Source organism: Phasianus colchicus, chromosome 2 (assembly GCF_987193195.1).
Source record: "Phasianus colchicus chromosome 2, bPhaCol1.hap1.1, whole genome shotgun sequence".
Taxonomy (NCBI): domain Eukaryota; kingdom Metazoa; phylum Chordata; class Aves; order Galliformes; family Phasianidae; genus Phasianus; species Phasianus colchicus.
The window spans coordinates 31,991,893-32,004,828 of NC_143437.1; the positions used below are offsets into that span (position 1 = coordinate 31,991,893).

At 34.2% G+C, this 12,936-nt stretch overlaps 1 protein-coding gene across 1 annotated transcript in view; it reads left to right on the forward strand.

The window, feature by feature from the left end:
- STRN (striatin) overlaps positions 1-12,936 on the forward strand; it is a 64,072-nt gene that overhangs the window by 26,398 nt on the left and 24,738 nt on the right. The window contains exons 6-8 of the mRNA XM_031593200.2: positions 7,720-7,855; positions 9,617-9,752; positions 12,102-12,212. Of these exons, the coding sequence (XP_031449060.1) occupies positions 7,720-7,855; positions 9,617-9,752; positions 12,102-12,212 (383 nt within the window). The remainder of the gene's footprint in view (positions 1-7,719; positions 7,856-9,616; positions 9,753-12,101; positions 12,213-12,936) is intronic.

Genomic DNA, 12,936 nt, shown 5'->3' on the forward strand with positions numbered 1-12,936 from the left:
ACTGAACACTCATTTGATAAATTCTGTAGAAAGTAAAAAATGATGTTTGATGTTTTCATGCTGCCATCTGGTTACCTCTTTTGAGTGGAGAGAGGAGATAACAGAAATGGTAGAACAGATTTTCCTTTTTTATGCTTATTGTGTATTGGTATTCAACCAATACTTTCTTAGTGAAATGAAAGTGGTAGAGGACAAAAAAGAAATTTGTATGGAAAAAAATTCCAATAGAAGAACAAAAGAGACTTGCTTCTTTACTCTCTATGGTTCTAGCATGCTTTCTGCATAAGCCCATCAAGCTGTGTACGGTGATTGCTACTACTCCTCAGCCTTGTTCAGGAATGTCTCTGATCTATGGTACTTCTGACATACACTCATGCATGGGACATTCCTGAACAAGGAATTCTGCTCAATTGACTACTTTTTTGACAGACTTGAATGAATCAAGTCTGTTGTACCAGCACTTATGTCCCTGCTTCAACAGCCAGAGTTCAGACACTGTGTTCTTGTATTGGTAGTAGCTGAGCCTTTTTATGAGAGATTCTTGTGAGAATGTTAGGAGTGGTTATGTGAAGGTGATTGCTGGTTATTTCATTATGGCTAAGCGTACAGTAGTTACTTCAATGCAAATACTTGGGTCAATCATCTTGATTGACAACAGATAATATGTAACTTGAATTCTGTGAATTTTCATTCATTTTAGGAAATTGCCATTTTGTCCATCATTTCCCATCATCTCAACCATCATACATATTGTAGAGCGTTATAGTTATATCAGAAAACTATTCATGCTATTTTTTTTCTTCTTTTGGTACAACAGTGAACTAGCTACTGTTGTTTGAAAGCCTTCTAAACCCATTTCAGTTTCTCTTATAATTAGATCATGTCGCCTCATTTTTTTGTGTGTTACTAGCTGCCACATCTGAGGGCAAATATTTGTATTCTTATGTTGCCTATTTATTTGCTAATGTACAGATCCTCATGAAAACTTTAGCAGTCAAGACATCATGTGGATTTTGAGTGCACCCTGGAAGATTTTGATTCCATAAATGAAATGTTAATATGATAACCTGAAATAGATGTAGTCCTGTTTCCACTTATTTCATGGAATTTAAAAGGGCATCTGTTTTCAGTTTCTTCAAATCAGCTCACTTGCATTACAAAAGATAAGTACCACTTGGCATGATTGGACTCAAAAATAGTTACTAAAACAATAACTTTATAATAATGGTTGAAATTGTTAACACTCGTAGTGGGAGAAATGGGTGCTTTCCCTCAGCAAACTGAAACATAAAGCTGCCTGCAAATGTCATGTGTAGCCTTAAAAACTTGAGAGTATTTAAGTATCATTGGCTCACTTATTACCTCATTTTTAATAGCTTTATCTTATTGACTGAAGCCTAAACAGTCAGATTTGTTTACCTTCTTGAAGGTCTGTATTTGACTATTGCTTGATATGAATGGAAGCAAATATATTAGAGGAAGAGAACTGGAAAAGGAACAAGGATATGCCAAGAATATGTTTGTATCTATATGCACATGTGCATGTGTGTATATGTAAAAACAATATAGATAAATTATCTGAGTTTTTGTTAAGAGTTGGTTGGCTAGAACTATGTTTAAATAGCCAAAAGAAATTTTTAAAGAAAAATTGAATGACATATCAGCTTCTCTCTGAAACTGATCTGCTGCTCAAATTTTCTGTTGAACTGTATATGTCTTCCACTGCATAGACTTTGCTAAAGCATCAAAGTAACACGTTTGAGAGCAGATCCAAAGACCTTTTCAAAGATTAGAAGAAAACATTCTGAAGACCTTATGTTTGTAATGTACAACAGATCATTCCACCTGTGACTGCAACAAATGAATGTCTTTCTGTACCAGAAGGCCTTAATAACTTTTGCATCTCTAAATTCTATTAACACTTAACACATGTAATAAAACTACTGCACATGAGCTGAGGAATGTTGTGTGTTAACTTGCTTATAAAATGGTTTATTTGGGAAAATATTTTTCCTTTTAACTACCCAAGATAATACCTGCCATGAAAAAGATTTCCGAGAATATTGAGTTTTTAAAAGAGAAAAAAAAAATCCCAAATCTGTTTGTGTTATTATAATTGGTTTCTTTTTATTGTTTTTTTTTTTGTTTGTTTGTTTATTTTTTGTTTTCCATTTCTTTCCCATTTATGTTTGCCCCATCTTGCAGTGGCCTAACAGACATTACAGAGAGATGTGGTTTAGGCCAGACCTAGCCACTTTTAACAAATGCATTGAAGCAGGAAAAATGATTAGGTAAATTGGAGGATTGAGTGAAGAAAGTAGTGCCAATTTTCATTTCATTGGCACAGATCATTAGGATTAGGATAATTTTTGGAAGTATCAGGTGAGAGTCATGGCACAGAAGGAATGGGGAGAAAGAGACAGAAGTTGTGCATGGAGAGAGAGAGGCCATAAGAGGGGTAGTAAATGGAGAGAGAATTTTTTAACATTACCTCACTTCTTTAAACGCTGAATTATATTTATCTTTTAGAAGCCTTTTTTATTTGACACATTATAGTTATCTGACTAGATTGGACAAGATACATGGTTTTTTCTTTTTTCAGTGGCATTTTTTCACAATTCCAATTTGCATCCAAACCATTTTGTAAGTGTTGCTTACTGGTTGTAGCACGTATTGCGCTGGTTCTTGCATCGTGTGGTGTGGATCTGTAAGAAGTTTTAAAGGTTGTGACAGACTTTCTAGTCTGTACAGTGCTCTGTGTGTTTTAATTTTTACAGTTATAAGTGTTCATAAGTTTATAAATTATTAGTTTGATATTAGTGTTGATATTATGAGTTTTTTTGCACAGTATTCATGATTTCTTAAACTGTTCTATAAAGACAGTTGTCATAGGAAAATATTTGAATTTGCATGCTGTTATTTAGTGTATCCAGTTTGAAAGGACTCCATTAGTCATGTTGAAAAGACTGTGTTAGAATGTGAAATAATGACATTCAGTGGGAAATTAATAAAAACAGTGACTTTGTGCTATCGTGTTTTGATAGTGAGAGAAACCTGAGCCAACAAAAATGGCTCAAGGAAGAATTCACTTAACAGTTCTTCAGATGCTGGGCCATGATGAGCTTTCTCCTGTACAGGTCCTGGAAACATTTCTCAGCCTCAGCTGAACCTGTGTTTATTTAACTTTATACTGTGGTATTCCTTCCTGCTTCTGAATTTGTCAATAAAATCTGTTTTTATTTAAGGCAACTTGTGTACGTTTTGGACTAAAAGCCAATCAAAAATGGAACCAATCCAGCAAGTCTTCGTCTCTGTTTTCTGCTAGGGAGTGGATAGGACTGAGGCAATTAGTGGTTTTGTGGCCAGGCAGTTTGTGGGAGAAGTTTGTGGCACTCTCCAAGGACATGACCACAGAAACTCCCCAGAGTCACTATCAGGAGAGGAAAAAAATAATGACAGAAATATAGACAGTGTTTTATGAAGAAAATACACAGCTGTAATCTGGATTTAGTCTGAATTAAACCTGGCTTTCTAGCATAAAACATAAGGGTCTTGTTAGAAGCAGAAAAGGTGTCATCAATGTGCTATTTAGTTACCTCATGTCTTCACTTTTCGTATAAGTTATGGCTTCTACTTTTTCCATAATAAGAAAACAAAATCTACCAGAGGGTTTGTGTTAAGATCCTGAATGTTAAATGTTAGAGCCAGTTCAACACTAGAGTTTTTTTTAAAGCTGCTATTATTTCCTTATCAGGGCCAACTGGATTTTACACAAAATGCTTGTTCTGAGCCTTGTGATTGTAGAGCAGAAAGCAAAGAGTTGGCTGCATGAGCCCAGTGAGATCCCAGCATGCTTTCAATAATGCATGTTGAGCATCCACTAATTGTATTTCTTTCATTTCAAGGGAAGACATTATTATTATTTTTAATTTTAAAGAAATGAAGGAGTTGAGACACATCTGTATTATCAAACAGCATGTAAAATATGGATTAGAATAAGATTTTCAGAATAAGATGGTCATAGTTGCAGAAAATTGTAGCTACTTTATTTGAGAATAAAGGTAGTCAAGTGATTTTAGGTTTATATTGCTTTAAGGGATATAAATACTGAAGTTACCAGCCCATATAATAACAAGAATTCTGTTTTTTAAACAGGAAAAAAAGTATCTTATCTTTGGGAATCAGAAGTTCCCTGTGTGAGGAATTCTGTGCATACTGTCCATCTGTTAGTGCTAAGGTGGAGAGCCCTGCAGCTTCAATGTAACTGTATTTTACATCCTGGCAGTACTTATTGTGCTTGTTACACTTGTGATGAGCAATTAGTCCTACTCTACTCACTGGTGCACAGGCACGAGTAGCAGGTATTCTCTGCCCAGAGGCTTCCCTATCTCTTTGGATATGGCCACAGGAGAGGAGGATGTGATGCCCACACAGAGTTAAGCCTGATTAATAGAGAATGCGGTATTGGTTAGATGAGTTTCAGATCTGGTTAGGAAGTGGTAAGCCAGCTGGGATGAAACATTCAAGAAGAAAGCTTGTTCTTCTCCAGCAGTGTTCCTTTATACAGTGAGACTAAGGAAGAAGGAAAAAGCACCACTTTGAAAGTGACATTCTTCCCTACTTATGTTTTTATTTGGGACAGTCCAGTAAAGAGGAATTGTCCTTTCTAAGGCATTTTTGTTCCTTCAGTTTCCCTGTATTTGCAGCATTTTCTGAATCTTGCCATTGTCTTGCCTCATTAATGCCTGTAATGGGACCTGCTGGTTCCCTGCTCTTCCGTCTGCTGTACTATTATTTTCACCCATTGAATGTTTTTGTTTTTGTTTTTTTTTCCAAGCATTATAGTATGCAAGAATTCTGGAAGTGTTGAGTAGCATTCTTTTTTCTAGAAAGGAATTTAAAGTAATTTATTGTACTGTTCTGTCACAGAATACACTTTTGCCTCTTTTTTTCTGTTGCTTTGTGAGTGACTCCGTAACAGAAACCAACATAGCAAATGGAGAATAATGAAACAAGCAAGCTTCAAATTGTCATCAAAGGGCAAATTAGCTAAGTCTAGGTATTTTCTCTAGTGTATTCTAGAGTTTTTGTAGATGTTTGTGCTGATGGTAATATCTAAAATAACGCCTTAAGTTTGTGTACTACTAAAAAATGAAAAATATCATAGATGAGTCACTGTGAGTCACTGTTGACTAGGCTGTTAAAATATATTTGGGGTACAGTATAGCCAGTCAAACTGTATGAGCTTGAAGCTTCTTTTCTCAGTAGAGCCTTTAAATAATTTAAATATTTTCCCACTTCTGTTTTCTTTTGTTGTTGTTATCATACAAACACTTTATTGGAAGTTGTGCTTTAGCACAAATAATATTTTGTTGTACTATGCTGACTTTGTACGCTTCTGTACTCTACACAAGTTTTGAAATGTATGATTAGCTACTGTGCATTCCAGTGCATAAGGTGCCTCTTTTTTTTCCATTTGTAAATGGCAATATGCAGTTTAGTGTGTATTCTGACTATTTAACTATGTAAAAATTGATAAGATAGTTCGATTCCGACCACTTACTTAACGAAAAGAAAATCTCTTTTGGTGATCACTGTCAACTTCACTGTAAGATTAAATGAGTACAGAAACTAACTTATGTATGAATTACTACAAAGATTTTTACCTATAGAAGGATATTTGACAATTTCTCTCATTTAAAATTTTCTCTTCTGCGATTGGAGTTAATTCATACAGTACTCTGGTGTATCTTCAGTTATTACTCTATATCAGCAATCACTTTTTACATAGTAGATTTTCACATCACCTTATACAAAGAAAAAAAAAAACAGAAATAACAATTGGAGTTAGACATTTTTGTCCACTAACGGTTAACTAGGACTCATAAATGCCTAAAAACCAAGAAATTTTTAAAGTGAAGCACATTACATTTGTGCTTTGGAAACAGTAAAATAAGAGCTGCATAAGATTTCTTTGAAACTGTATTATTGTTACAATCTAGGTATTATAGATTATACAGATTGAAGCATTATGGTCTGCCAGTGCAGTGATCACTTGACGAAAAAGAACAGCTTTACATAGTGCTTTCAGGTTTGTCAGAGACAAAATACTACAAGAAGCAAGGCAGATTGGAAGCATGTTTGAGACTGTTCTCATCTAAGATAAGAGAAAGAAGAATTAATAAACTCGGTAAAACCAGTGACTGTGAAAATGCACAGTAGTACATCACTGTATATTATGCTGTGTAAGTGGAATTTATAGTGGCAATTGAAATTGTTACATGTATTTTCAGTCAATGCAGATGGGTAAAAGAGTAGGATGACAAATTTTCTGATGAAGATGCAGACATACTGGAGCTATACAGAAGCCACTTCTGCTAATGATTACCATGCATGCCTAGAAATAATTGAGTGGAGACAGTATAAAGGAGGAATTGTTTTGTTTATCACGCCATATTACACATTGGAGCTTTTGACCTTGAATATTTCCTGTAATAAGCCTTGGCAAAGTGTTATGAAGAAACTCTGGAATAAAAGGCTGATGGACAGGTGTTTATACTACAGGGAGTTTACAAGGCCTTACTGTATAGCACTGTCAGTTGATTGAACCTTTTTAAATGGGTTGTAGCAGAAGCAAAATACAGCGCTAGTAAGGCACTTGCTGTCAGAAAGGATGACTGTACAAGACAATTTAGAACTATAATTCTTAAATGAGAGGGAGAGACTTCTATGGTTTCAGTGGTTGTGAAAATCAAGATGACGTACATGTAGTGATGAACTATGCAACATCAACTGCTGGTTGAAGGTAAGAAAACAACAGTAAAGTTTGTCTCCTTTGTAGTTTTAAAGTCATAAAAGTACTTTAAAGGGTTTTACTATAGTTCACGCTGAATGTATTTTTTTCACCACTTTATCTCTGATAGAGAAGTTCATCTTCTGCATAGAAAACATTATAACCCCTTAATAATTTTGGAATTGCTTTAATTATTTATTAGAATTTTATTTAATGGTTACAGTTTTATTTTTTGAGTTCTTCCTCTTTATCTGTTAATATGACAGCTCTTTTAGTTCCTGTTCTGGAGACACTCCTTGAGTTTGTGCCAATGTTGGTAGTCATGATTTTACCCAGTTTTCATTCTTTCCTCTTTTGTTTAGTGTTAACATCTACAGAAGAGTCATTTATATCATTTTATATTGGCAAATTTAGCACAAAAGTTAATGGATGATAGATCTACGGTTTGTTTCCCACAAGATGGAGAACATCAGTGAGCAGCAGCAAAGTTTTCCTGTACCCTGGGGTACATGTGACAGGCCAGCTTAGTGTAGCTGTAACTTATACCTTGGTTCCTACAGCTTTCTGTGTTGATATATCAGTATTGATAAAGCTTTGGGGTATGTAACAGCTGGAGAGTGCTTAAAAATGCTTCTAAAATTAAAAATGGAAACAGCAACAACAACAACAAAAAAACCTGTAAAGTGCCTGTCCTGGTAATTGTAGCTGGATAAAGAATAACGGTTGTAATAAGATGAATTTATGGATAACATTTAGGTTTTTAAGCAACAAATGTTTTTATCTATAAATAGTCCATTTTTACCTGTAGGCTTATTTTAATTTCATGTGTTGTTAGACACCGTGAAATAGAACAGATTGCAAAAGTGATGCAAAAGCGATGCTGTAATGGTTTCTTTTGACTCATAGTGGTTGTTGTTGTTGTTTAGGAAGCCAGAATTGACTGACTCTGCCTCTCTGCTAGAGACCTTCAAGTTCCTTGAAAATGCAGCTGCAGACTTTAGTGATGAAGAAGATGAGGAAGATATTGAAGGAAGAGAGAAAACAATCATTGATACCGCAACAGTGAGTGGAAAAAATAATTGAAAAAGTTACGAAGAACAGAAAAAGTGAGATTAATGAGATGCCTATATGCAAAGTATATGACTGTGTATGTACACGTGCAAATCATTAATGCATCTTTATGATGGTCTGTCCAAGCATGTGTGCACAGGAGGAGTTCATGCATACAAGTTAAGCTTTGCTATCTGTCTTGCTGGAAGTTTGCACTGACATATTTTGAACTGCTATTTCATACCGACTAGTGCTTTTGATATATGTTCAATGCAGTTTTTAAAGTACCAGATATCTTTCTTAAATTATTACTATTTTCAACTTTTTTCAGTGCATTTTATATTTAAAGTGACTTGTAGAATTTTCTGCTTGTAGGGTACAGAACTGAAGTACCACCTTTAATTTAAGTGAGTTGTTGAAGAAAGAAAAAGTATAACTGGAAAAATTTTAAAATGTGGTTAATAAACTGATTTGTGTATTCAGTCAATGCCTGATTCCCTACCTCATGGTGTATACTTTGCAACATCATTTGGTAAAATGATCACATTAAGTACATACAAGCAAATAATACTCAATTTTATCCTCTTCTTTTTGGAATGAATATTTATTCATTGAATTATGCTTCCAAAATTTTAAAAAGACATAATTTACAGTGGATACAATGGATCATTTTCATAATCAACTGTAAGAATGACTGCTTAAAAATATCAGTTATAAAGAGGGTCTTATAATTGATGACCTGTGAACTACTGTCTGAGACACCTCTGTAATATAATGTATAACATAGTATGTTCACTAAACCTGCCAGGAGTGTTAAGTTTAGTGTTTAGAATTGTTATAGCCTTTGAAATTAGTTCATTGTATTTAGAGAAAAAGCCATTCATCCTTATGAATTATGGGATGTTGTCCTAGGTACTGAAGTATTTTATAAGTCAATACATTGACTTATAGCAAGGTTCCAAGTCAAAGTACATGTGATTTTTCTTTTTCTATAGAAATTTTTTTTCCTACTTATTTCAAATTTGTTAATTTGCCAGTTAATCAAATAACTTTAAGGCATCTAGTTCATTTTGAATATTGAAGGAAAAGTAAACTTATTACAAGAAGCATACTGTGAGGTCTTTTGTTAAAACATGTATTTTTTTTTTTTCCCCGTTACCAAATTTGCTTTAGAATTAGATTAGGAAAATGCAGTTTAAGCATGGAAGTACTGTGTATAAATAACTGAAATGTCTGAGGACATATTAGGATGAAATTATTTTTGCCAAACCTAAGCAAATTAGTACTTTCCGTAGGTATTTTTCTAGCCTAAACTTTTGGTCCATAAGTAGAGTGATTTCAGAGGTGAGTTAGGTTATTTTCAGAATAGTTGAGACAATTTGGCTTTGCTTAAGTTCTTCCTATGACATTGTGTTGGGGTTTTTTGTTCTTTGTGTATTTAGGTTGTTTTTCTTTATTTATTTTTTTAATCTCTATCTAAAGAAGATTTGTACTTTTCTGGTATTAAAAAGACTGATAATCATATACGTCATTGTAGATTCATTATCAAGTGATTGAATATTGATGGTTACAGGAAGTAATTGTACAGGTGATTTTTATTTTTACTTTGAAATTTGAAGGAAACCTTTATGTTAATTTAAGGTTTATTTATTAATTAGTACTTTCTTCCTGCTTCTTAAATTTTCTCTTACAATTTTGCATAGAAGACAGTGCTGATAGATATAAACATCATGTCGTTTAATTCAGTTTTTTCTTTCCTTCCTCATATTTCAGATTGTAAGGAAAAGAGTGCTGTCTGACAGTAGTGAAGACAGAGATACAGAAGAAGCTTTGAAAGAATTTGACTTTTTGGTTACCTCAGATGAAGGTGATGGGGAATCAAGAAGTTCAGGAGATGGAACAGACTGGGGTAAGGAAATGTGATGGAATGTATAAGGAGAAAGAAAATGCACTAGGAGTATGTTCTGATTGGTTGATTGTGGTCCCTGTCATAATGGGAGCACCTTTTGTTCATGTAGTAAATCCCTTCATTGCCAGATTGAGATTCTTGTGACATGATATTCTCATTTTTGCATATACTGCTTTTATGTGAGGGTTCGTGGAAGTTTTTGCTTCCAGTCATTGTGTCTCTGTTCTTTTTTTAGTAATAGGGCAGATAGAACTTCAGTTCTATGAGTGGAATCTCAGTGTGATTTTTCCAGTGCCCCTTTCTAATGAGGGACTCTGATACAGATGTATTTTACAATTACAAACATTCTTTGCTTTCTCCAACTTTGACACGTAAAGTAATGCATTTCAAAGAACTGAACTAGTTGAAATATAATTATATATTAGCAATGTGGAAAAAATTATTCATTCTGTTTCTCAGATTTTCTGTTTAAAGTGTGTATGTTCAAGCCCTCCAGTCACCCAGTGAAATTTGACAAACTGTTCTCTATGTCCTTGAGGTTCATGTCCTGCAACCAAAAATGGCATTATCCACTTTATCTTGCAATAATTATTCCACATAAATGCACTGCACAGGGAAGAAAAGGAGGAGAATTGACTGAATGTTTTTACGAGTGGTTGTTTCCTCCTTAAGCTTCTCTGTAAAGTTTTACACATTAATGGGGACAGATTGGAGCTGTGGAAGATGAATGGGAGATAATTAATCTTTATAATGGCACTGAAACATTGACGGAAACCGACCATGGCAGCAGTGGCTCTCATATGAGCTAACAATTCTGAGATACTGCATTTCAGTGAAGTTACTTGCTTGTAGTTGAACTTCAAATTTCTAAATTATTAAAATACTGTGATTGCAAATTATTAGTTCGATAGTAGGTAGCCTCTTTGCTGAGAGAGTACATCTCAATATTTTTAGATACAGAAGTCAGCATTCTGATCACCAAACGAATTTAGAAATGTTGCTCTTTTTTATCATAAATTGTTTTAAGTTGTTCTGATATTTCTTCTCTCCAAAGTTGAAGGTCTATCTATCCACTTATGCTTGAAAAGTGTACCTACTGCTTGTGTCACTGAAAAGCTAGTATGCCAAGAGAAGCTTTTTTGTTCTCAGATTCACACCTTGAGTTTCTTTTTACTTTCATTGATGACAGATGAGTAAAAAAATGAGAAAATGTCTAACATTAAAAATAAACTGTCATCAGAAATAGTTCAATTTCTAGAAGTGTTAGGGTATTTTCTTTGAGTTACAGGCCTTTGGGTTTTTCAGTTATTTTTATTTCACAGTCTGTGTCTTTCATAATAATGGCATGTAAGAATAAGCTTCTTCAAGGACCTGCCTTTACGAATTGCTTATGTTAATTTCACGTAAAAGAAACTGTTAAATGTAGCATAAAGCACCAATATTGTGTATTGAGCAATATTGTGTATAGAAGCAACATAGGAAGTCCTTGCTTCATTTTTGGTCCTAAACATTGCCAGTCAGTTACAGTAATCTGTAAAATGTGTTTAACTCTAAACCTTCTCAGGAGCAGTCAGCTGACTTTTAAATTAAGCATATCATAGCACTTGCACAGTAGTTCAAGATCTGCTTGTAAAGTTGAATGGAACCTGTGGACATGTAGGAAGTATTTGGGGACAGTCTGTAGAAAATAATTTTTCTAAATAATTTCCTGGAAAAAGCAATTTGAAAGAGGTCTTTTTTAAAAAAGTGGGATTTTATTCATTAAGTATATTGCAATGTTTCTGTAGCTTATTCTAAGACTAATAACTCAGGCTGTCTCCTTTTGCTGAAATTTCGTAGGTGCTTTTTTTCAATGCTTGGTGATGTGTATACTATGTTCCACAAAGATTTAGATGGGCTCCTGCTTTGTGTAAATAACAACATGTCACAGAGACAATGAAATGAATATTTGCAACACAGTGACATAAAATCTGAATTGTAAAGTTACCATGAACATAGCTTTAGCATAACTCTTTTTTCTACGCATAATAGTTCTTTCCATGGGGGAAAGAAAAAGCTGAAAAGTATGTCCTGATGTATTGTAAAGTAAATGTTGCTTACATTTTATGAACAGCTGTGTATCTAGTTATAGAAATTAGATATGCAAAATTTTATCTCAATTTCTTGTAAAGAAAACTGAGCAAATGAAAGTGGAATGGAAGTAGCAGTTTCATAGCTTTCATGAGCTTGGTACTATTTCTGTCTGTTTGAAATAAGGCAAATACCAATACCGGCTGTTACCTCCCTCAGTTGGAGATCACTTGGTGACATGACTGAAAAAGGATGTTTCATTTGTTTCACTTTGTTTAGAAAAGGAAGACCAGTGTCTCATGCCTGAAGCCTGGAATGTCGACCAGGGAGTAATAACCAAACTCAAGGAACAATACAAAAAGGAGCGCAAGGGGAAAAAAGGGGTGAAGAGTAAGTGGAAAACATTGCACTTTAAGATCATAAATCCTACATCTTTCACATCCTTAATTCTATCTCTCTCTCAATGTTTTCCTAAAATTACTTACTCTGTTACTTTGCTGCTCCTGACTGCTTTCCTGTTCACCAGTTCCCAGGGGTTGAAATTAATGATAGTCAATCAAGTTACCTGATAAGTAGTTGGATTAGATAGTTTCTTCCAAACAGGCATTGGATTAATTAAAAATTTAGCAGAAATGTAAATTATAAAATGCATTGGTTTAGTACTTCACACTTTAATATAGAAAATTTCATAACCCTTTCTTAGCTGAAAACATTCCAGTTTCACAGGAAGAATTGAAGTCTGGTATGCAGACTGAACAGCCGTATAGAAGCTGTCTTGAGTATCATGTTAGATGACAGAGGAAAAAAACAGGTTAATTTCTACCCCTGTTTGTACTTAACATTCACGACATGAAAGTCATGCTGTCATCATAATTTGTTCTGCAGGGCTCGAAATAGGAAGCAACTCTAACCATCCATTTATTTGTAAATCATGGGATTTATTGACCTCCTTTTGTTGGACTAATCTTTAAAAACATTGGATACTTTTATCCAAACAAAAAACTGTGATCAGTATCTGAAATACAGTTTCTAGCCCTGTATTATAATTATTTTGTTCCCCTTCTTGAAACGCAATTCCATTTTGTAAAACAATGTTTTTCTTAACTAAGAGTTG